Consider the following 24,742-nt stretch of genomic DNA (forward strand, 5'->3'; position numbering starts at 1 on the left):
TAGATGTCTGCTACTGGTTCCCCATCACGGATTGCAGCCCTGTCCCTGCCTGCTCACCTGCTCCCCCTGCTCCGGTGGAGTTGGCATCAGCACAGGGAAGCCTGCACAGAATATGGCTTTAACCATGCTTTAAAGGTTGCCTGTTGTACTCCAAATACCATTATAGCTTCTACTACCCTGAGGTGTTTTGTGTCTCCACTGAGAAAAGAAAGCATTTTGGGGAGGAGGTGCTGTAAAAGACCTTTTAAAAATGGAGGTGGGGGCAGAATGTTATGGTACAAGTCTTTGGTTTTGCTTTCTCTCCTCAGCCCCTTTTCAGGACATGGCAGGAGGAAGAGGTACCATTTAAAACTAACCATACTTTCTCCTGGCAAGTGGAAGCAAGGGGGAGACAAGGTGGTGGCCTAGGAAGTTACAATCTTGATGTATTCAGTTTGATTGTCTTGTAACCTTAATCCGAATTTGAATTTTAGCACTTTCTTCCTTAAACTGTGACCAGTGGTCTGAAAAGGAAAGTGTTACTTGCTGCATGATGCCCAGATCTGAACCTTGTCCCCAGAAGAGCAAAAATGGTGTGAGAGCTGGTCTGAGTGAGCTGGGAGGGAAGGGGATGATCCCTCCTTTGCTTGGCGAGCAAAACACAGGTGTGCTGTGGAATGACTGGGTGCCTGCCTGAGCTGAGGGCCCTGAAGTGTCACCACCTTTTTTGAAGTTGGCTGGGGAGCATCCACATCTCCATCCCATTGCAGTATGCAGTGTCATATTCAGTCTCAGTACTTTTTACTTATTTTTATTACTCCCTGATTTCCACCCGATCAAATGCTGATATGCAAAGACAATTATGAGGCATTGTGGGTGGGCTTTTTTTTTACTATTTATTTTGAGTTACAGGAATAGCTTAGTTTTTAAGTAGACTGGTTGTGCTTCCATAGCTCTTGGATTTATCTATTAGCTTTTATCTTAATTTGGACTTAGCTTGTTCTTAGAAGCTCTGACGTTTTGCTTAAAAGCCAGAGCTGGATTAAAGCACCTCTTGATGTGGTTCCCTGGCACCTTGGGTAGGGCACCTTGTACTCTAGGAGTCCTTTTGTAGCCTTACTGGCTTTCTAACTACTGAGGTTTTTCTCCTGGATGGCCTTGAAAAGGCATTTCACAAGCCTGAGCAGAAGAGAATTGCATTTGCCCAGGGTTTATGGCTTGTTTCCTGTTGTGTGCTACTCTTGGTAATGGAATAAATAAACTGTGGACTGCTTTGCTTTAGGATGCTCTGCTCCTGGACTTGAATTCCTCTTCTAGGCCATGAAAGGAGGCAGTGTTCCCTGGTATTCAACAACCATTTTCTTGCTGGTGAGGTTTGACAAAATGTAGCAAGCCTGGCTGAGCAGCAGGTAGAGCCATTTCTACAGGGGGAGAAATGAGTCGTGATAGCTGGGGTGAATCAAACTGGGACTGGATTCATAAACAGAAGCACCATAGTATTTATTGCAACATATTTAGGAGAAGCACAAAGCCAACATGAAGTTTTCTTGGTGATGATTCTGGGTTTGTTATGTGCTAGTGCTCAAAAGGAGGCAGTTGTTACCAATTTAGGTTCTTGGTTGGGCAGCTGTAATGACCACTTATTGGTGTTTCAGTGCCACGCAAGCATCTGCTCACAGCAGTCAGGAGATAAGTATAATCTGGACTAAGGAGGGAATTTTTCTACAAACCATGCTGGTGGTTGTCTCCCTTGGCCAGGCACTGAAGAAACATGCTCATGGCTGTGTTCCTCGGGTGCATGCTGTTCAATTTCAAAGAGAAAGCAGCAGTTTGGTCACCATATGCACATGTGCCACACTGATGCCCAGCCTCTGGAGGAGCAGCAGGATAGCAGTAGCTGCCATCTTTCTGGGCTCCCTTTGGCCACCCAGCCCTGCAGTGGGGCCAGCTCTCACAGGCTCCTTTGGCTCCTGTTGCTCAGTTGCTAAACTCTGGCACATGGGGGCTTTGGCACACAGCTGTGCACAGTCAGTGCTGCTCAGGGGAGGATGATTTGTCTTTACACACTGTCATCGGGCTTTCCCCAAGTCTGAGCCAGGCAGGGAAGTGAAGTCAGCAGACAACAAAAGGCTGAAGCTATAAGGGCCTGGAGTGTTTTGGTAACTCATCCTCTGCGGTGTCCTGTTTTGGGCTGTCTCTGATTCATCGCTTGTTGCCTAGCAGTACTCAACCCTTCCTGCAAAATTCCCTGGCCTGGGAAATCTGAGGATATGTTTATTTATATCCCATCTCTGTTTTGCATGGAGAAGGGACAGTGTCCCAGCCCAGCATGACGGCTGGGAAGCAGTAGGGAGGGCTCCCTGGGGAATGTGCCTGCACTTAAACCCTCTCTGGGCAGCATTGCATCAGTGTCTCAAGGTGCTAATGCCTCAGTGCCTCAGTGTCTCAAGCCTTTGCCAGACTGTTGGCAAGGTTTTTCCCAGTCCCTTCAGCTCATACCTTTACAAACTACTGCCTGGCCTCTGCCAGCTGACAAATGTTGAAGGTGTCTAATTCCTGGTCTGGGTGATCCCTGCTGCTGGGAAAGGGGTGGTTTCAAGGTACATCTGTGCTTGGCAGCTGTTTCCATGCATGTTTCCAGACTGATGTCACCACAGGTGCTATTGTTCTTTGCTTGCTGAGACTTGAGTGCACCAAATCCCCTCCTAACACCCCAAGGAACATGGTGGTAAAGTGGAAATTAGCTGCTGCTGCAAGTGCTGGCAGCTCTCTGCCTGCTCCCTGGCTGCTACAGCACCTTTCCAGCACACCAGTACTCATGTCCCCAGCATTTCTGTCCTTTCAGTCTCATCTCTGCCATGTGAGGCCAGTAGCTGCTGGCGAACCTTCGTCACTGCTTGCAGGGTGGGAGTGAGCTCAGGTTGGTTCCCAATAAATGGAGTCTGCACCTCGCATCATTCCTCTCCCAGTGGCAAAGGGAAGTGGGGTGATGGAAGGTGTGCTTGGAGAAGACACTGGCAGTGCTCCATGGTTCAAGAGCTCTTGTGATCTCTGGCTGCAAGGTAAGGAGCTCTGGGATCCTTTGCCTGACTTTTGGAGCATAGACCATGTCTCCACCACCATGTCTTCCCTGAGGAAGCTGATTCAGCAGCTGTGATGTTGGAGCAAAGCATTTCCTAAAGATGACAGAATATCTAGGAGGAGATGCAGCCAAAGGTGAATATCCGTGGGACAAGGCTGGGTTTGTGAGTGTTTACAGGCTCTCAAAGTGATCAGGAGGCTTTGCCTCTGCTCCATCCAGAGATGGGCAGGCTATGGAGGTGTTACTCCTCCATTTTTCGAGTCTGAGTCTGGGTTCACATCTCCCTTTCCTTCTGGATGTTTATGGGCAGACCAGCCCTGGCAAAACCTCTTGCCTGGGACAGGGTTTGTGACCCCTGCTTTGTTTTGGGGTGGGGGCTGCTGCTTCAGTGGCACCCGGAGACATCCCCCCACTGGGCTTATCCCCTCTTGTTCAATTGCTGCTGTAGGACTGTCGTGTTTCTCCATGATGTGCCAGGCTTCCAGCTGTGTCTTTGTGTCTCTCTAGATGAAAAAAGCTGAGGGCAGGGAGCCAGCGGTGGCTGGCAGCATCTCCTCAGCCTGCTGTGCTCTCCCTGCTCGCTTCCCCTCGGTGCTGGTGAGAGATGGGGCCCCTTCATCCTTAGGGTGTGGAGAAGGGATCCCTGAGGGCAGCTCCTGGTGGCTTTACAGAGATGGAGACTGGGATGAAGCTGGTACAGCAAATACCTCGCAGTGTATGAGCAGGGACGGCCCCTGCCATTGCCTCCCGCTCCCGCCGCTCCTCCCCCCACTCTGGCAGGGTCCATCGGACAAGCTCTTTCCGCTTCGGATTATCTCTCCAGGCGGACTTGGCTGTCAGCCCCACATTCCTTCCAGCCTAGCACTGCCCTGAGCCCAGGCCAAGTCCTGCTGCGTGCTGCTGCTGTCGCTCGGGCCAGGGCTGAGCCTGCAGGAGATGGTTCTGCTGCTCAGGGGAGCCCTGCTGGAGACTGAGTTCCTAAATCCCATTTTTCTGAAGCTTCAAGAGGTTTTGTGGTGGGTCTTAGCTGGTGCTTGGATACAGGTTAGCCTGATGGCCATCCCTGCTGCCCATTCTAGAGGGAGCAGAGCTTCTGCTCTTTCCCAAAGCTGGGAGATGGGACAGACCCAGCTGGAGATGGGACATCCTGTAGCCATGCACAGCAAGGCAGCCCTGCCCCTACACACCTCCTGGCCCACTGGTGCTGTGGAGGAGAGCTCTCTTGTTTGGGGTGTGTGTGATGGGGAATGGGCTGCTGGTGGCTCTCTGATATGATGGTAGGAGAGGACCCAGTGCTAGACCCCAACTGACTTAATGTACCTTCTGTCACCTCTCAGCTGTGGCTTGAGCCTGTCTGTTGTGCACATTTCAGGCCTGGCAATGTGTGTCTCCTCCAACATGCTAAAGCATGGAGGGGACCCCCGCCCCTGGCCCCAGCCCAGCCCTCCATCCTCCTCCTCCACTTCAGCAGTTTGGCCCCGTGCCTGGGACAGCTGCTCCCTGCAAGCACCAGGGGCCACCTGGGGGTGTTTCTTACAGCGTGGTGGGTGGCTTGCAGCAGTGCAAAATAATTGAGGGAGGTCACAGCCCTGCTGTGCTGGGTGGGGGTCAGCAAGTCCTGGGGGCATCCTGGCCTTCAGAGAGCTGTGAATGCAGGCAGGGCTGGAGGTGTGTGAGGAGCAGGGGCTGGAGGAGCTGGGGCTGCAGGGCTGTGGAGCAGCACGGTGTGGGTGAGCGTGCTCAGCTGTTTGGCAGATGAGCAATGTGCTCTCCTGGCCAAGCCCACGAGCTGCTAATTTTAGCGATTACATGAATTTTTCCAAGCAGTCTTGAGTCCCTTGGTGATTCAGAGCTGCTTGTCTTTGCTGCGCCTGCCACCCTGCCCATGGGGATGTGCTTGGAGGTCTGCCAGCTCAGACAGACCTGGGACTGTCTTGCTGTCTGGGAGTGAGGCCAACATCCCCCAAAACGAGTCGTGTTGCTGTTCTGGAGTTCCTGGTACCTTCTCAACTCGTGGCATTGTGGAGCTGAGCACCGGGGCTTTGGCAAGAGGTCACAGGACAGATGGGAGCCTTAGTGGGGCTGGGAACCCCGGCTGTTAGATGCCCGTGGCTCAGAGAGTGTGGTCAAGGCTTGCCTGTTCTTGGCCCTGTCAGCATCTCCTAGGCAGGGTTACATCACAGCATGAGAAGGGGGGCTGCTCAGGGTGTTTTTAGGTGCAAGGACAGTGCTGGCCTGCAGGGCTGCCACAAGCTTTTCTGTGGACAGTGGAATTTGACTACTGCCAAATTTGGTGTGGAAGGAGAAAGCCATGTTTGTGCAGGCAGCAGACACTGAGGTGGGATGGGGGCTCTGGGGAATGGAGCCACCAGCTCAGCCATGACCATGTTTCACTGCCAGCCCCATCTCCTGGGGCACAGGGTCTGGCAGATCTCTTCCTGGGGATATAGGAACATGGCAAATCCTTCGAGCCATTCCGACCTTGGTTGGGGGGAGGGTGGGAGGGTCATCATTTCTCTGGATGATACAAATAGGATTGGGACGGGTCCCCAGGGCACTGCTGGACCCTGAGGGCTTTCGAATGGCATGAGGTTTGCTCCACTCCGATCCAGCGGCATGTGAGCTCCCACCTACATGGAGCAGCCTCTCTCTGTGAAACGCTTATCTCACTTCGATAGCATCCACGCGCTGTCTCGGGGAGCTGCCTCTCCCCTTCATATGTCTGAGTGTGTCCCTGCTGCTGTCCCAGCCTCCCACACCCTCTCCCTTATGCATAGCCTGGGGCGAGCTCCTGCTGCTCACCTCCGGGAGCGGCTCCTCACCCCGGGATGCGGTGCGTGGGCTTGTGCTGTTACTCAGCTTTGCTTTATTTTTAGGGATGTCTTGAAAACACGGTGTACTTCCTACCCAGGAGCTGGAGCCAAGCTCCCGAGGCACAGGCAGAGGCAGCAGGGGTTTTGGCAGAGCCATTACCTGATCTCCTTTGAAACTTAGGGTGCTCTGCTTGGCCCTGAGTATCATAACCTACTCACCCTCCTCTTGGGGCCAGGGTGTTTGAGAGCACCCACTGCTCCATCCCCATCCTCGCTGGGGTAGTGCTGCTTAGAAGGAGCTAAGTGCAACGTTCCTCTGTTGGACTGGGCTTGGGGTTGTGGTTTTTTCGGAAGTGCTGGGGTTTAATTTCTGTGTTGCCTTGCTGAAAAGCCGTGTGCTTCTGGGATGAGTCAGAGCAGGCAGGAGCCCAGCAGCCCTGGTGCTGGCGGCGGGCAGACAGAGCTGGTGATAAGGGTGTGTGTGATAAGACCATGAGAGCCCTGCTGTCCTGCCAGGGCTGCAAAGAGTGGGCAGCTCCCAGGCCCATTGCCTGACCTCCAGCTGCAACACTGTCAAGGAAGCAGGGAGGTTATTTTGGGAACCACAGTGCTGGGAAAATGTGCTGTGTCAATAGTGTGAGCTAAAGCACTTGAGTGTTTTCACAATGTCCCTTCTCCATGCCCAAATGCTTTGCCCAGCAGGCAGGGACCATGATGGGGGTGGGGGCAGCAGTAGCTTCAGACTCAGTGCTTGTTCCCAGACTGGGGAGGGGTCCTTGCGCCACCTAGCACATCCCATGGCAGCTGGTGCCCCCCCTGCAGTCTGACTGACATATTATCCTTGGTTACCTCTGGCTGAGATTTCACTCCCTACCCTCTTCTTATGATCCCTGTTGCCTTCCTCTCAGTCTGGCTGGAAGCTTCCCCCTCCATCGCTGCTGTTTGCTGTTTATTCTGCTCTTATCTGTGCTTTGAACAGGATCTGTGTCCCCTTCACTGTCCTGCACCCTCCCACGCCTCATGGCACAGCAGGACATGCTGTGACATGGGGATGGAGGGAGCCTTCCTCCCTCCTCTCCTGTGACTGTTCCCATCACCCCCAGCTCCTCATCACTGGCTGGGACCTGAGCAGGGGCTGCTGCTGCTGCTGGAAACATGGGTGAGCTGAGGCAGGATTATGTTCAGGGAAATGTTCAGGGAAATTCCAGCTGCCCCATGGTTAGAACGAGGTCTGTTCTGGCTGCCGGGAGCCCAAAGGCATCACACGTGCTGCCTTTCCTTAGCTGTTTCCTCCCCAACTTCCATTCCCGGAGGCTGCTGGACCCCATCTTCCCAGAAAGGTGGGTGAGGTGGGGACCTGTACTGGAGACAAAGGGCACCCATGTGAGCTGGAGGGGGCAGGGGAGGAGTGGCAGCAGGTGCTTCTGAACAGGTGGGTGGGATGGGCTTGTACCCTGCTTCCCAAACACCCTGGGTGCTCTATAATTCATGGGTCAGGGCTGATGAGGATGAAGACCAGCTCCTGGAAGATAGCAGCTTTGGGGTGGCCATGGGTACTGAGGGCATTCCTCAACAGCCACAGGCATGGCAGTGTTGGTGGGAGGTGTTCTGGCTTGCTGAAGGCTCCCTGGAGCAGACTGGCCTCTGGCTGGCACCAGCAATGTTGCTGACCCTGGTTGGTGCCCACTCCTGTGCTGGGCTGGGTGGGTTCCTGGCCTCTTTGCTTCTGTGGCTGGGGGTCTGAAGGAGAGCTGTGACCTCAAGGCAGGGTTGGAGGGCTGGGGGCTGCTGTGCTGCCTGCTCTGGGCTGGAGGTCCTGATGCTTGCAGGATCAAATGCTGTGCACATGCCTGGTGTGAATGCGTGCCAGCAAAGGGCAGGACTGGGCCAGGGGGCCTGGCTCTGCCTCACCTGTCTCCATGGGTCAGGGCACTCAGTTGTGTTCCACCAGGGACCAAGGGGTTCTGTCAGGGCTAAGCTGCTACTTGGGCACTGGCTGGCATGATCAGCATGATCACAGGGCTCTCTGCTTGTCTTCAAACAAGAGCATTGGGGTTCAGGAGAAGGAAACCCAAAACTCCATCCTTGAGATGCTTACTCTCTTTGCTGAGGAAATAGGAGTTGGAGGCAGCTCTGCTCCAGTGCTTTCCCTAACCCCGAGGCTGCCCCTGTGCTGATTCATTGATTTGGACGGGTTATATACTGGGAGGGGAAGCATGAACCACACTCTGCTCTCTTGCCAGCACAGAGCTGTGCTCACTCGGCACTCGCAGCTGCAGGACACTGGGTAAGTCTTCTCTCCTTTGTTGCCTCTGTGAGTGGCCCTGGGCCTGGGGGACTCCCACGACAGCCCCAAGGGGTGGCAGTGTGATGGTGGAATCTGCATGTTCAGCATCTTTTGATTTGATGGAGATGTTTGTCTTGCAAGGGTTCTAAAAAAAAAAAAAAGCGAGACCACTTAGGAATCGTGGGAGTTGAAATAGCTTCGTAAGCAACATATGTTAAATAATAATTGATAGAGAAAATTAAGGGGGGGGGGGGAAAGTAACATTATGAGAGGGGTGAGGGTGGGAGCAGTGGGACGCTGAGGGGCTGAGCCATAGGGAGTATTCAGCCTCTTGGTCTGTGAGCTTTTTGTCCCTAGAAGAAAAAAGGAGATAAATTGTTTTCAGCTGCCTTTCCAGGGAGTGACATGCACTGGGCTTTTGATGTACAGAACATTTGGGGAAGTTTATAAACGGCTCACTATAAACAAAGCTGTTCTTGGATGCAGATTGTTTCCATATGGGAAACATAAACTGTGCTGGCTTGTGGAGGGTTCCTCCCTTCACAGTGGAGAACAAGAATATTCCCTGGAGGGCGCTGGGGTGGAGGGTAGGGGCTGTGTCCCAGCACCCCGGGGTGCTGTGCCAGCTGGGACACTGTGCCCAGACCCCAGTACTGCCAAACTTGCCAGAGCTGTGCTCAGGGCTGGGGGAGCTGTGGGTTTTCTCCCTCCCTTCTGGCCCTTGAAGCTGTTAGTGGGGGCTGCTCCACGCCAGCCTGGCACAGGGCAGCTGCTTTATTCTGTGGAGGGAGGAAACTGTGAGGCCAGAGGGGGGAGGGAAGGGTGTTCATGGTGGCCATACTTGTGGGGTGATGGAAGACCTCATTGTAAAGCCTTTGCTCCCTCCAGAGCTCCCCTAGGCACTACCCCTGGGACTAGTCTGCACAACAGTGCCCTTACTGGACACCTTGCTCTCAAAGCCAAACTTGGCCAGTGCTGAGACCTTCTGCTGGGGATGGTGTGCAGACAGCGTCACCCCTGTACCCACCCTGGGCTGGGGAGCTGGAGGAGTTAGGATCCTGCAGGATTTGAGTTAAACCAAAAGCAGTCCTGGACTGGGGGTGCAGATGTTCTTTGTTCCATGACAGGAGCACAGAACCAGGACAGCATTTGCTAGAGCACTTTTCTTCCTGCTCACACCCAGCAGCTCCAGGACCTGCTCAGTTTTGGGTGCCATGGGTTGTGCTGGTGAAGATCTTGGCTGTTTGGTGGTGCAGGGAGGCCAGTTCTGCTGGCAGCAGCTTGCCACACTCACTGCAAAACAGGAAACCACACTCCTGACCGCAAGAGGAGCTGAGTGAGGGGTACGCCAAAGATGCCACTAATAACTGTGTCGTGGCAGCCAGGCATCATTGCCCCCAGTTCTGTCCCACTCTGTGCTCCTGCCTGGGCTGTGCACAGCCCTGCCAGCCCCCAGCCCTCCTCACCTGCCCTCCTCTACTTCATTGCCATGCTGGGAGTAGGATGGCCACAGCCCCAGTGGCCGTTTCCAGGGAGAAACCAGCACCCAGCCCTGGCGGTGACCCCGGGAGATCACAGGGGCTGAGCCCACCTCCTTTGTTTTTGCTGCAGGCCCAATGGATCAGAGGAGCTGGCAGCGGTGGCTGCTGCTGCTGGGCATCCAACTGGCTGCTGGACAGTGTCCGGAGCAGTGCCAGTGTGTCCGCACTGCCCAGGTGGAGTGCTCCGGCGCTGGCATCACCACGGTCCCCAGCCCCATCCCCACCAACACCATGACTCTCCAGATCATTAACACACACATTGCTGAGTTGGGAGACGCCTCTTTCGGCAACGCCTCCCTGCTGATCGGGCTGCGCATCGAGAAGAACAACCTCTCGCGCATCAGCCCCGGGGCCTTCCAGCACCTGCCTGACCTGCGCTACCTTAGCCTAGCCAGCAACAAGCTGCAGGAGCTCCCCGTGCAGGTCTTCGAGCCACTGGACAAGCTGGAGTCTCTGCTTCTCTCCAGCAACCAGATCCTCCAGGTCGAGCCTTCCCACTTCACCCACTTGAGCAACCTCAAGGAGCTGCAGCTGCACGGAAACAACCTGCAGGAGCTGAAGGAAGGGGTGTTTGACCAGCTCACCAGCCTCGCCAAGCTCAACCTGGCCAGGAACAATATCGACCGCCTGCCGCCCCGGGCCTTCGAGCGGCTGGCACGGCTGCAGGTGCTGCGGCTCTACGAGAACCGGCTCCGGCAGATCCCGGGGGGTGCCTTTGACGGGCTGCCAGAGCTGCAGGAGCTGGGTCTGCACCAGAACCAGCTGGAAATGCTGTCCCCCGATCTCTTCGTGAACAACGGGAACCTGCAGAAGCTCTACTTGTCCAACAACCTCCTCACTGCTCTGCCAAGTGGTATCTTCTTGCCCCTGCACGCCCTAGCCAAGATCACCCTGCACGTCAACCGCCTGCGGGACATCTCCCCCAGTGCCTTTGGGCCCATGCCCAATCTGCGGGAGCTGTGGCTCTATGAGAATGAGCTCTCCACGCTCCCTGCCTCCGTCTTTGGAAACCTCACCCAGCTGCAGCTCCTGGTCCTCAGCAAGAACCGGCTGCGCTCAGTGGCACCGGGGGCTTTCCGGGGCTTGGGAGAGCTGCTAGAGCTGTCACTGCACTCCAACACACTGCGCCGCCTGGATGTCCAGGCACTGGAGGGGCTTCCCAAGCTGCAGAACATCTCCCTGCACCACAACCAGTTGCAGGCACTGCCACGGGGCCTCTTCGGGGCCACACCGAGGCTACAGAACCTGCAGCTGCACTCCAATGCTCTGGAGTACCTGCCTGCTGGCATCTTCTCCCCCCTGGCCTCTCTGCAAGAGGTGAAGCTGCACAACAACTCCTGGCGGTGTGACAAGGGCATCCTGCCCCTGCGGGGCTGGCTGGAGGACAACCCTCACAAGGTGGGCGACACACCCCCCCTCTGTGCCCAGCCCCCTGCCCTGAGGGGAACACCCATTTCTGGGCTGCCACGGGACCAACTCCTCCCTCCCTGGCTCCCCACTACCTCCCCCCATCCCAGCACCCCACTCCCCCCTCATCCATCTGAGGTGGCATCACCGGCGGGTGCCTGGACCGAGCCCCCCATGGGGCTGCCAGTCTCCCCACCAGAGGAGGAGAAGGAGGAGGAAAAAGAGGAGGGCTGGTGGGGGCTGACACGCATGCAGAGTGGGGTGGTGGTGGCTGTCATTGTGCTGGTGTGCGTGGCCCTGCTCACTGCTCTGGTGGCACTGGTGGTCTATGGCTGTAGAAAGAAGAGCCATGTTGTGCTCATGAGGATGAAGGCACCCAATGAAGCCTGAGAGCCTGGCAGACCCTGGGGGGAACAGTGCTGGTAGGGCATCCCATCCTCATGGACCCAAGGGACATGACAGTGGCTCTGTATAAGCTGTCCTTGCTGACTGGGACAGCCCAGCATTACCCCATGTGCTGTGTGTCCCCCTGTCCTGATCAGCTTTGCTTTGCCCCTGCTCTGCTGCAGGGTATCCCACCAGGTGACCTCCCCTGGCTTAACGCTGTCCCCAGTTCTCCTGCCTCCAGTCCAGCCTTTGTGCTCATTCCCTGCCTTGGGAACCCGCAGCTGGGATGTGGGGTGCTAAGAGGGGACCCCTTCATCAGGGACCCTCAGCCTGGCCATGATGGTGCTTACCCCAGTCAACAGGAAATCCCCATTCTTCACCTGCTATCATCCCCTGTTGCTGCATGCCCTTGCACTGCCAGCTTCCTACCCCAGCTCCTCTTCCCAATTTTTTTGACCCCCTGCCATGCCCACAGCCTCTGTTCCTGCCTGGGCAGGCAGTTGTTAGCCATTACCTTTGTGTCTATGTGCAGCTCTGCATCTCTCCTTCATCCCGCGGGGCGGGGCTGCCCGGGCCTGGCGCTGCTGCTGGGCTGTCACACCCTGTGTGACTCGATGCCTCCAAGCTGCCCTCCCTGCCTGCAGGCAGGGCAGGCCAGAGCACAGCCAGCATCTTCTCCTGCTCCCAGCAGCCTCCTGCCCTTCTGCATCTCCTGCCAGGAGAGCCGCGGGGCAGCGTGCTGGCATCTGGGGGCAGCCCCCCGAGCCCTCGCTCCACCCTGGTGTTAACTCTCTTGCAGCCTTGCCCTGCCTGCAGCACCCTGCCCCAAACCCCAGAGTGGCCGGGGGCTTGCCCCAGCCCCTGCTGCCAGGGAATTACAGGGGTAGGACAATCGATCTGCCAGGGGCTGGGAGAGGCTCCCCTGGTTGTGCCCCAGGGCTGCTGGAGGATGCCGGGGCTGCTTCTGCTGCACTCCAACCTGAGGCCTCACTGCCAGGACACCCTCGTGAATCCTCTGTCAGCTTGTGAACAGCCTGGCCAAGCTGCTTCTTCCTCTTCCTCCCTCGAGTGTCCTGTACGTGCCCAGACTTGCTGCCTCCTTAAAGCCTCAGGCAGCAGTGACTCTGTAAGTGCACAGTGAGGGGGGAGTCAGCAAGCACTGGCTGTGCAGCAGTTCACAGGTGGGTGCCAGCCCTTGCATCCAGCAGCCACAGTGCCTCCTTCAGCTCTGGCACAGCCACAGAGGGGTTCAGATCACCTCTGCAAGTCGTGTGAGGGGTTCAGATCACCTCTGCAAGTCGTGTGGTGGTGCCAGGCTGCCTGGGGATAGCTGCCATGGGATGAGGGTCTCACTTGGTGTGCACCCCACAGCTCTGGCTGCTCACAGCACGCCGTGAGTCAGAGCTGGTCCGTGCACATGATGGGATTCTCCGTGGGCTGGGACCAGCACGGCGCGGGGGACACGGGACTGTGCTGCGGGCTTTTGGGTGCTGTTCTGTGACCTCTCCATTAAAGTGCAGTTGTCCATCCCCACTGCCAAGAACTGTTTATTTGCCCCTCTGTGGTGCATAGCCCGGGAACAGCCCAGCATGAATGGGAGCTGCACTTGATTTCCACTCTGAAAAGGTCTTTTTCATGTTGAAGGAAAGCCCTTACAGGCTGGTAGGGCTGGGAGAGGGTTAGTGGGCTGTAGTCACAGAACCTGTGCTAGTGACTGGTTTTTGGCCTGGTGTGAGGGACCAAGGAGGATTCAGCCATCCAACAGCAGAGGGAAGGCTTGGGAAGTGAGCCGAGACCACAGCAAGCTTCTCAATGGACAGCCTGACTGCCTCACTGCCTCCTGTGCAGTCCACTCTCTGGGCCAGGGCCATGTAGGTTTACCCAGCATCCCCAGCATTGTGGGGAGTTCATTTGGCTCCCTTCAGAGCTGACTTGTGTCAGCTGTTCCTCTATGTGTCACTGTTCTGCTCCATCAGTCTGGCTGAAGGCATGTAAGTATCCCTCCTCCTGCCCCTGAGGGTGCCTCCATGGCTTCTAACACCCCAGTCTGTTCCAGCACAGGGCCTTGCAAGACAGCCCTTAAGGTGGTGTATGCTGCTCCCTTGGGCGCATCACAAATTCCAAGGGAGCCCAGCTGGACCACAGGTCCCTATAGTTTCCCCACCTCTGGCTGGGTGCACATCATGGGCAGCAAAACACCTGATAAGCATCTCAACATGATTGGTCCAGGGTGGTCCCCTCCCCATGGCATTGCTTTGCTAAGCTGTGCCTGGCCCTCACTCTCATGTAAGAGATATTGGCTAGGATCACTTCCCAGTGAGATTTTTAAAAGTCCAGGGGGTCTCTTGAGGAGCTACTGTAAGCTAGAGTACTGACCTTGGGGTGGGACTGATGTCACCCATGACAGCCCTGCCGCCATCCCTGGGCCACTGGACATCCGGAGCCATGACCCTGCTTCCCTGCCAGGATGCTTGCTGGCAGCTGCCTCTGGCCTCACCTCCAGTCCCTCTGGGGCTGGGTTATTTTTCAAAGCACTCCAAGGACACAGTTTGTTGTTGCTGATAAGCAGTGAGGGGCAGCTCCGCCCCAGCAGGAACAGCTCCTTGGCCAGCTTTCCATCCGCTCCAGAAAACATTGTCCCACCTCGCAGAGCAGTGTTCCTGCAAACCTGCCACAGGCTCGGTGGCAGTCTCCGTGATGCCACGCTCGGTAAGTGGTGGCCATGCCACTCGGGTGGTCTGGAGGGACAGGTGGGAGCTACCAGGTGGGGTGGTGGAAAGGAAAAGCCAAGCTCAACACCGCTCTCAGGTGCCAACATAAGTTCAGGATAACTCTCCTGGTGTGTGGGATCTGCAGGTGGGCATTGCTATGGGGTGGGCAGCATCCCCCATCACCTCTCAGCACTGGCATGTATCCCAAGGAGGGAGGAACTGGCAGAGGTCTGGAGGCCACTGCCTCTAAAAATGCCTCCCAAGGGCTGGGAAGAGTTCATGCTGAATATCCCTCAGGAATATTTGATGCATCTCTGCTTCCAGAGAAGTAAGTACGTGATGGGCTATTAGGAAAATCATGGATCGAGCCCACTACTTTGCTGCACAGAGCAGCCCTGCAGCTGTGTCCCCTTCTGCCAGTGTGTGCAGCACAGCTCTGTACCCATGGAGGCATCTCATGAGGCCACAGGTTCCCCCAAGACCCTGCGGGACCAAACAGGTCCCACTTCAGGTACTGCTCTGCAGGATCTGGGGACTTCTGGTGAGAGTGGCACCGCTCTGGCTGTCGCAGGGCAGGCTCGAGTAGGGCTGGAGCACAGGGGAAGAGCCCTGACCCACTGCATGGGGCAGGAAGGGAGAGATTTGTCAGGGAAGCACTCCCTTTTCCTGCAAGGGCAGGTCTGTGTGTGCAAGGGCAGCTGGCACTGGGGGGATGCCCCGTGGCTGGGGCAGCTGCTGGAGCTGGCAATGCCACAGAAGTTGCTCCTGTTGCATTTCTGGCTGCAGCGTTTGCCTCGGGTGTAGATTTCTACCTCACTGAGGCAGGAGATGAAGCCTGGCTCCTTTTCCAGTGCAGGCTGGTGGTCTACATGCTGCTGGGGTTCCTGCTGGAGGAGGGGCTGACCTTGCCCTGCCCTCCCACCTGCCAGTGCTATGACAGCTCCAAAATCTTCTGCTCGGAGGAGAGGATGCAGGAGATCCCAGCGGGCCTGCCAGGGAATGCCACCCATCTCTTCTTTGTGGAGACAGCCCTGAGCAGTATCCGCAGCGAGTCCCTGGGCTCCAGCACCACTCTCACCAAGCTGGTCTTCCTCAACAACAACATCCAGGAGCTGGAAGATGGTGCCTTTCAGGGGCTGCCCAGCCTCACCGAGCTGGAGGTGTCAGGCAACCCCTTGCCAGCAGTCAGCCCAGGGGTGCTGGTGGGGCTGCCCAGCCTCAGCAAGCTCTCCCTGTGTGCCAACGCCATCCAGTCCCTGCAGCCAGGGCTCTTCACCACTGCCTCCCACCTTCAGGACCTGCGCTTGTCTGGGAACAAGATTGAAGTGCTGCCCTCCGGCATCTTCCGTCCACTCCGACACCTCCAGACCCTGGATCTCTCGCAGAACATCCTGGCTGAGCTGCCTCCCGGGCTGCTGACCCCCCTCACCTCCCTCCACTTCCTCAAGCTCAGTGACAACTTGCTGGTGCGGGTCTCCCCCAGCACTTTTGGGGCTCTGGGGCAGCTGGCTGAGCTCCACCTGGATGGTAACCACCTGGAGAAGCTGCCAGCCAACATCTTTGCTGGGATGGGGGGGCTGCAGCGGCTGCAGCTGCAGCACAATGCCCTGGGCAGCCTGGCCCCTAACATCTTCTCTGGTCTCCTCAACCTCACTGTCCTCAGCTTGGAGGGCAACCGCCTGACCACCCTGCCTCCAGCCCTATTCGCTGATACCCCTTACCTCCTATATCTCTCGCTAGCTCGAAACCAGCTGGAGGCACTGCCCCAGGGGCTCTTTGCCAACCTGTCAGCACTGCAGACCCTGGTGCTGTCACACAACGCCATGGTCCATCTCCACACAGGGGTTTTCCAGGGGCTGATAGGGCTGTCAATGCTGCAGCTGAGCTACAACTCCCTCTCCATCCTTCCAGCCAAGCTGCTGGCTGAGTCGCCCCTCCTCACCACCTTGGCGCTGGACCACAACCTCCTGGCCCGCCTGCCCCCCGGGTTCTTCGATGCCAATGAGGATTTGGCACATGTGGAGCTGGCCCACAATCCCTGGGCCTGCAACTGCCATCTGACCTATCTCTTGGGCTGGCTCCAGGGCTTTGCAGAGCCACTCACCAATGCCCAAGCCTCCTGTGCCAGCCCAGAGACTCTACAGGGACAGTCTCTGCTGGAGGTCCACCAGAGGCAGCTGGAGTGCCCAGCAGCACCTGGTGACCCCCCAGAGAAGCTGGGGGAGGATGCTTCAGGGCTGTGCACCTATAGCAACCCTGAGGGCACCGTGAGCATGGTATGCAATGTCACCACCTGCCAGCAGCTCAGCCTTCGCCTCCCTCCTCCTCCTTTTCCTTCTTCTCCCCCTCCTCCTGGGCAGGCAGCCAGGCCATTGCAGGAGTACCAGGGTGCCTGGGTGCTGCGCTCACATTGTGGCACTCTGCAGGTCAGTGCCCTCATCACAGCTAGGAGCTGGGATGAGACCACCTCGTCAGGCCCCCCTGCTGCTCCCTAGGGCTTGGGCAGGTATTTGCCCTGCTTCTGCATTGCCAGCCTCTGAACCAGCCTGGAGAACAGCATCCATCTTGCTCTGCTACCCCTACCATGGTCACCAGCCATCACCGAGCTCTCCTCATGACCTGGTAAAATTTATCCTCCCAGGTATGCATTTCCTATGTATTTGAAATATAATTAAAATGTATATATTATTTCTGTGCAACTAGTTGCCATATTGGAGAGAGGAAACACTCTGTTCCCCCACCTCTGTGTGTGTGTCTGGGAGAAAAGGTGAAGGTCGCTGTGGTCCCGCGGGGACGTGGCCCCAGCTGTGCACGGTGTGGCACTGGTGCAGGTGCTCGGTGCTGCTCCCTGGCGTGCTTATTTCTGTCTGATGCAGCTCTCCTACCCCACGGTCCTCAGCAGCGCAGAGACCCAGCCGCAGCCTGACACCGACCCCTAGGGCACGGGTATGGTGTGGAGTGTCCAGGGGAGGTGTGGGGGAGCACTGCTCCCTGCCCAGCGAGGGGCATGAGCGGGATGCAGGGTGGGCTCTGGTCCGGGGGCTATGCCCGGGTGGGGCTCCTCCCGAGAGGGTTGGGGACCCTGAAGTTGGACTGCACGTTCCCACGCAGGGCACTGCACGGAGGTGGGTGCCGCCTTATGAGAGGGAACATATGTGCACATGTGTGTGAAAGTATGCACGTCTGTGTGCTGGTGGGTGCGGACACGCGTGTGTGCGTGCAGACAGGGGTGCCAATGTGTACAGCTCAGGCTCCGCTGAGCACTTCTCCCGGGGCTGCCGTGTGGTGTTACTGCTCCATCTTGCGGTCACTGGGACAGGGGCTGGCACAGCTGCCACACGGCGACCCGGGGAGGCTGATGTCACTCCTGCTGTGAGCTCTGTCCCCAACCGTGCATCCTGGCTCCTGCCACCCTGAAGTCTGTGGAGCAGCCTGGCACCCGGCGGGGACCTGGATGCGTACGGCATTGACTCTGGAAAAGGGTAAGGCTGTTGAAAATGTGCAGCTGTTTGAGTGCTTTTAATTTGACAGGAAAGGTATAAAGCAGCCCAGGAAGCCCAAGCTGAGTCTTAATAATAGCAAACAAAGACGGAAGAAAAAATGTTTAAATGCAATTAGTGCAATTATCTACTGGGAAGCGATGGCTGCACAGTCCTTCTAAATCTTTGCATCAAACAGGGTGTTTCTCCCAATAAGATGCCCTTCACCACACAAGCCCCCTGGCTGTCACCACAGGAGGGTCTTTGGCTTGTGCTTGGATGCAGGGAAATGCAACAGCCCCAGCCCCACAGATGGTGGAGATGTGGGGCTGAGCCCAGAGCCCACATATCAGCCTGTCTGGACACAGATGTTACTCCTGTTACAAGCTTAAACAAATGTCTTCAGAGCAGCACTTTTAGCTACTTAAACCAATTCCTGAGGAAGGAAACAGCTGGATGTTTTGAATAGGAAAAGCTTCAAATGGGGAAACTTTCTGCTGTATTGGTGAGGGTGGTGCCTGAGAAGTTGGTGGCTTATGCTGGTGGAGATATGAGACTGCAGAGACCATTGGCTGCAAAACAGGCTGGCCTGGAGATCTTCAGATTTCCCTGGATGTGACTAGTCAAGTGGTGTCAGCAGATAATGTCTGGAGAGTACGTGCCTGTGTCCTCTCTGAGGGATTTCTGTGATGGCTTCCCACAGCAGGGCCACAGCTTCTCTGCCTGTTCCCTGATTGTCTCTTATCTCCCCATGCAGACCTGTGCCCTGACCTCTCATGAAACCAAGCCCTGTGTCTGGGACATGGATAAAGAGCTGGCCAGGTGATGGGACCACATCTGGTGGCCTCACTCCTCATGCAGTGGTTCACTCTGGCAGCTGGACTTGTTTGCAAACGCTCAGCCAAGTAAGTGATGCAAAATGCTTTTTTTGTTTTTTAAAATGTGCCTGGAGGGGTAGCTCTGTGGGACTGCTGATTGTTTCCTTTTAGTAAGGAGTAGGAGAGCCTGCAGCACCGTGAGCTGGAGCTTCCTGCACTGCAGGGAGGTGGGAGAAGCAAGGGACAATGTTGAAGCCCAGGTGGTGTGAGGAAGGGTTTTAAAAGAGTTTTGCAGTTCAAAAATGTTTAATTTCATCCCCATGAGCTCAGTCCAGCTGTTCTCACCTGCACATTTAACTCACTGTGCTGCCCCTGCAGCTGAAATCAAGCAGGGAATTTGGCACCCTGCCTCCTGCGCTCAAATCTCTCTGAGGAGAGGGTGGGCAGGGATCAGTAGAGGCTTCTGCCCGCGAAGCCCTGTGGGGCAGCTGGCACATACTTCTATCATTGTATTCTCTTCACACCCAATGGCATTCAGCCTCCTGTATTTGCTAACCTCCCAACATTTTTTGGGAAAAAACCACAACAACAAACTTTTCAAAGCATAGGTTTATTTGCATGGTCATCTTTGGTGGACACCAAGAAGCAACCCATAGCCCTTTGCCCTGTTCCCACCCAGGGATGTGAATCACCAGCTGGAAACTATGATCCCATTACTATACCCATGGCTGTTAAACCCCAACTAATCTATTAGGTGAGTGTTTCCAAATGACCTGAGGGAAGCCATGGGCTTTATGTGGCTACAGGTGAGTGTGCATCAGCCACTTCACCTCCTAACTGCAGTTAAGCTCCCTGAATGTTAGGTATTAAAGAGTTCAGCTCTGAATAGTTTTTTAATGAGCCTTTCTCAGAAGCTTGGTTGCTGCTCATGAGTTAACCATTTCTAATAGAGCCACGTAACCAACACCTAAGTACGACGCTATTAGCAAGAATCCTGAAAAGGAGATGTTTTAGGCCATGTTTTATATGACCCCCCTGAACTGAGAAAAGCACCAATGAAATAATGAGTTGATCCAGCATAGTGTGGAAATTTTCAGTAATCAAGGTCATCTGGTCTTGGCTGGCTCCTGGGTCCCTTTCTGGTCCCTCATTAGCAAGCACAGGGCTGACTGTTTCTGTTGTGCTGCCCTGCTGAGCCACTGGACCCACTGGGGCAGTACTAATGGGAAGCAGCACTTTGCCTTCTTCACCGTGTCAGATGACAATCCTACAGCCCAAATGTTGGGAGAAGAAGGGCCAGAGAACAGACTGTCCAGTACGTGTCTCTCCTGGAGAGTCTGCCAGTGCCAAGCCATGAGCTGGCTCATGCTCCCTTCCTCTCTATCCCTCGGTACCAGCAGCAATCAGTGCTTGTAAGTGCAGCATATGTTGACTTAAATGGTCTCTCTCTTTCTCATAATATTAGTTGTGAAATGTGAATGGTACCACAGTTGAGGGGCTGTAAACAGAGATTTTTAGTTTTGTTGTTGTTCTTAAATGATTTTTGAAACCTTCTTTTTTTTTCAGGACAATGTACCTGCAGTTCCTTTTCCTTTTTGTCCTCTCCTTCCAACCCCATAAATGCCAAGATCAAATCCTGGGTGAAGATGCATATGAAATGCCCAAAGACTTCCAGGAGGTCTACAGAGGGACAAAAAATGATGTAAAAGAGATCCCAAAGATTGCAAAGCCCTTCGTTACTGAGATGATCTTTGTGCAAACCAGTGTCACTGCTATAAGGAAAGATGCCTTCAGGTACATGCCAAGCCTGATCAAGATTTTGTTTATTGGCAACAGGATCAAGACAGTTGAACCTGGAGCCTTTGCTGGTTTGGAGAGGCTGAGGGACTTGGAAATATCTGGTGCTTTATTAGAAGAACTAACTGTGGGCACTTTCCAAAACCTCCCAAGCTTGCAGAGGCTGGAGCTGAGAGACTGCCACCTCACATGCATCCCCAAAGGCCTGTTTGATGGGCTGGAAAATCTGGGAGAGCTATCCCTGCACATTAATGCAATCACTTCTCTTCCAGATGGCATTTTTGATTCTCTTGTCAATCTAACGTTTTTGGACCTGGCTAGAAACAGGATCACAAGTCTTCCTGGGGATGCCTTTAGCAAACTCTCCCAGCTGCAAGTCCTACGGCTTTATGAGAATGAGTTGCAGGACCTCTCAGAGGGGCTGTTTGACAGTCAGCCAGGGCTGATGGAGCTCAGCCTCCAGAGGAACAGGCTCAGGGCACTGCCACCCATGCTTTTGAGAAGCCTGTCTCACCTGGAGAAACTCCTCTTGGACAACAACCTCATCGAGGTCCTCCCTCCTCAGGGCTTTTTTGGTTTAAACAAATTGAAGCTGCTGACTCTGTGTTCCAACCACATTACAGAGCTCCCTTGCTGCCTTTTTGACACCATGCCACACCTGCGGGAGATGGACTTGGGCAGGAACAGTTTGGCCACACTCCCAGATGGTGTCTTTGCCAACCTCACATCTCTTGGCAAACTCATTGTGTCCCACAACCAGCTAGCAGCCCTGCAAAGAGGAGCTTTCACTGGGCTCAGCAAGCTCTTGGACCTCCAGCTGGACACAAATCGTCTCTCTGCTCTGGATGGTGAGGTCTTTGCTTCTCTCCCAAACCTGAAAACCCTCAACCTTCGGAAGAATCAGCTGGAGAATGTCCCTCAAGGGCTTCTGGACCCTCTGAAGAAGCTCAACTCAGTGTATCTGAGCGAAAACCCATGGAGATGTGACTGCAACCTCAGCTACCTGCACAGCTGGATCCTGGGCAACAGTGAGAAGGTCAAATTGTCCACCCGAATGTCATGCAAGAGTCCACCTCACCTGGCAGGGCAAGCAGTTATGTCGCTGAGGGATGACCACTTAATTTGCCCAGTTTTTCTGCCTCCTTCAGCTTCTTTTGCCCCATCTCTGTCATTGACCTCCACATCATCACAGGGGATGTCAACCTTGCAGTCACATGGAGACATGTCAACTGCAGAGCCAACTATGATGTCACAGACAGCCTCTCCCACCATGACACCACCAACCATGCTGTTGCCTGTGGCCATCTGTGCCACCTTGCCAACCATCACCACCCCACCATTAACCAATATGCCCATTACCTCTAACACCACCCAATCACCAGCTGTGCCTCCTGAAACCTCCATCACCACCCTGTCACCAGCTGTCCTGCATGAGACCTTCATCACCACACTATCATCAACCATACTACCCAAGACCTCCAACACCATACCATCACCAACTGTGCTGCATGACACCTCCATTGCCACCCCATCATCAGCTGTGCTGCCTGATGCCTTCATCACCACCCCATCACCAACTGTACTGCCCAAGAAGTCTATCATCACACCACTAGCGATTGTGCTGCCTGAGGCGTCCATCACCACACCATCACTAGCTGTGCTGCTAAAGGTTTCCACTGCCATCCCATCAGCAGCCACACTGCCCAAGATCTCCAGCAACACACCATCACCAGCTATGGCACAGGAGGCCTTCAGCCTGCATCCATCTCCAGCCGTCATAAGCCTACAGCCTCATGGGACCACCAGCCCAGAGCTTGCATTATCTGTTCTATCTTCTGTCACCTCACTGGAGCCAACTAGCCCACTGACAGCCACCATGAGGCAAGAGCCTCTTAATTTTCTGGTGCCCACTGAGATGCCAGCCACTATGCTGCGGGGGACACCCAGCATCTCCTTTCTTTCAATTCCCCCCTCAGCAGTCTGGACATCACCCAGGGCTGCTGTGCCAGGTATGGTGCCACTGGCCTCAAAATCCCCATCCCACCATGCTCCTGCACCAGGCAAAGAACAGGACCACACCACCACGTGGAGCTTGCCCACAGTTGGCACCCAGCCTGCTCCAACTGCCCCTCAAAATGTTTCTGTCCCTGCAGGCACCATCCTGCTCCTGACAATGCCTGTCCCCCCGTTGCCAGACCATCTGAGCCCCCTGCCAGCCTCCCCACCCCCAATCCCCAGTGTCTATCACTCCTGGAGCATCACCCTGCGTCCTGGCCAGCGGCAGTGCTGGGTGTCCCTAGCCCTGGGCCTGGCCACACTGGTGCTGCAGGCTGGCTGCACACTGCTGTGGGGGGTGCTCGCCCTTCTCCTTCACCAAGCCACCCACTGCAGGGGCCACTTCATGGCACCGGTGAGGCTGTTGAGTCTCCATGCCCTGAGTGCCCCGGGACCCCCCGAGCAAGCTCAGGCACCACTTTGAGCTTTCCTGCATGACCTGGGCAGTGCTCGCTACCTCCTTCAGGGTCTGGAGCCGTGCTGGCGGCAGGGTACCTGTTCCATGGGAGATGCTGTGAGCCTGTGGAATCTGGACACGCTGTCGCTGCCTGACAGGGATTTCTGCCAAGCGACACTAGGTGGCATCCCGACACAGGCAGTGGCTGCCACTGCCTGCCCTGGGCCACCTGGAGCGGAGGGCGCGACCACTGACTTTGGAAAGCAGCGAAATACCGGAGACCACGGACTGGGTCGGCTGCGGACCTCGCTGAACCTCAGGCACGGCCCCCTCTTGCTTACAGGATCTGGTCTCAGCTCCTGCCTGCATTTCCTCCCCATCCCTGGCAGGTACACGCGGGGTGCACCGTATTTGGGGAAGGATGTCCCAGGGTTTCTTGCCCCACACCCTGGCTTCTCCCCCGCGTAGCGTTTCAGGATGTGTCCGTGTCCATAAGTCCGTCATAACCCTTTGACTTCTTCCCCCTTCTCTCTCCCTTTTGTGTTCACTGATATTAAAGACTGTCCTTTACTGAAGGCCTGTGACAGGAGTGTTCATCCCAGGGTTTTTCTCACTGTGACCTGCTGCGGGGATTCCTGGTGCTTGCTGGACCGTGGGCTCCCAAGTCAGTGCCAGCCACCTCCAGATCTCCGGAGGACCAGCGCTGCATACCCTCCTGCTGGCACCAGCAGGGGAGAAAAGAGATGCTTTTGTTCCATCTCTTTAAATCCTGTGTCCCCCAAACCTCTTTGTGGTGCTGCTTACCCTGACCTCTCTGGAGGAGCACAGCCAATCCTTATCTTCAACTGATGCTGAACCCTGATGAAATTTGGGAGGAAGGGGATCATTCCCCTCCTAACTGAAGAGTTGATGTGCACCTTCATCTCTGTACTCCTGGGCTGCTGCCAGGGCTGGGAATGTACCAAGATTTAACAAAAGTGACTGTTTCTGTTGAATTTCTGGAAGTGCTGATTTTTTTCACTCAGAAAGCTCTGGCCCAGGAGACTTTTGAGCTGATAAACTCAGGATTGTTCCTTGGTCTGGGTCTCTGGGTACTTTATTTCACTCTAAGCTCCACGCAGTGCTGACTTTGCCCTATGCCAGGTGAGCTGCTCTCGAATTTAACCACCCCGGTTACTACAGGGCTGCAGGGGCCTGTTAACTCCTCATCTTTGCTACCTGCTTCTGCTTTGTCCCGCCTTGCCTTTGAGTGCCCTTCCCCAGGTGTGGGGTATATGGGCTGCCTGGCTTTAGAGGGCCTCAGGGGAGAGAACCCCTGAAAATTCAGAATCTGGCCATGTGCTGCGCAAAGATCTGCAGGGAAGTGGTTCAAAAATCTCCAGATGGGGAGCCCTGAGCTTCCCAGCCACCTGCCTGATGCAAGACCAAGGGAGGGGGAAAGGGGCTTTGCGTTAGGGTATGTGCCTGTGGCTATGTGCTAGGGACCTGGATATATGTCTTTGCTAAGAGCCTGTGCAGTGTTACAGGCCCTTCGGCTGCTCCTTGAAGTCCTGCTGACGGCTGTGAAATACGGAAGGGGAGCGCGGGGCAGCACATCTGGGCGGGACGGAGCGAGCGGCTCCGGCGCTGGGCTGGCACGGCGGGTAATGAGGCGCAGATGAGGGGTGGGAGTGTTTTTCCTGGCAGTCCAGATGGGCTCGACTTAAGACTTGATTTAGAGGGTTTGAAAGGGGGGTCTGGCTGCTGTGGAACAGACCCCGAGCACTTCCCGGGGCGGTGAAGGGGGGAGGGGGGGTGTCTCCTCTGGCTTTTCAGATATTTAATGGCCCAGCGCAGTCTAAACAGGGAAGTACTTCGGGGTGAGATTAGCACAACATAATCACATCTTAAAAGGTCTTGAGAGACACAAGGCACGTCCGCTCTCATATTAATTACTTGTTATTAATAAAGCTGGGGTCAGGCTAGAGGTGTTCACTACGGAGCGTGCCG

The 24,742-nt window shown here is 55.5% G+C and overlaps 3 protein-coding genes across 5 annotated transcripts; all 3 read left to right on the top strand.

The window, feature by feature from the left end:
• Window positions 1-6,966: 6,966 nt before the first annotated feature.
• On the top strand, window positions 6,967-13,027 carry LOC103528114 (leucine-rich repeat-containing protein 15). Of its 2 annotated transcripts, XM_030456543.1 has the most exons (3): window positions 6,967-7,214; window positions 8,118-8,161; window positions 9,773-13,027. In XM_030456543.1, the coding sequence occupies exons 1-3, from the start codon at window positions 7,030-7,032 to the stop codon at window positions 11,497-11,499; spliced, it is 1,956 nt and encodes a 651-aa protein (XP_030312403.1). In that variant the 5' UTR covers window positions 6,967-7,029; the 3' UTR covers window positions 11,500-13,027. The 2 variants fall into 2 exon arrangements, with proteins under 2 accessions (XP_030312403.1, XP_008491620.2); XM_008493398.2 differs by lacking the exon at window positions 8,118-8,161.
• Window positions 13,028-14,006: 979 nt separating this feature from the next.
• CPN2 (carboxypeptidase N subunit 2) lies at window positions 14,007-16,879 on the top strand. Of its 2 annotated transcripts, none has more exons than XM_030456150.1 (2): window positions 14,007-14,205; window positions 15,059-16,879. In XM_030456150.1, exons 1-2 carry the CDS (start codon window positions 14,194-14,196, stop codon window positions 16,700-16,702), a joined length of 1,656 nt encoding a protein of 551 aa, XP_030312010.1. In that variant the 5' UTR covers window positions 14,007-14,193; the 3' UTR covers window positions 16,703-16,879. The 2 variants fall into 2 exon arrangements, with proteins under 2 accessions (XP_030312010.1, XP_030312011.1); XM_030456151.1 differs by having other exon boundaries at window positions 15,064-16,879.
• Window positions 16,880-20,273: 3,394 nt separating this feature from the next.
• Window positions 20,274-23,377, top strand: LOC115598747 (leucine-rich repeat-containing protein 4C-like). The gene has a single exon (XM_030456165.1). It carries the CDS (start codon window positions 20,303-20,305, stop codon window positions 22,778-22,780), a length of 2,478 nt encoding a protein of 825 aa, XP_030312025.1. The 5' UTR covers window positions 20,274-20,302; the 3' UTR covers window positions 22,781-23,377.
• The last annotated feature ends 1,365 nt before the right edge of the window (window positions 23,378-24,742 follow it).

Source organism: Calypte anna, chromosome 9, assembly GCF_003957555.1.
Source record: "Calypte anna isolate BGI_N300 chromosome 9, bCalAnn1_v1.p, whole genome shotgun sequence".
Taxonomy (NCBI): domain Eukaryota; kingdom Metazoa; phylum Chordata; class Aves; order Apodiformes; family Trochilidae; genus Calypte; species Calypte anna.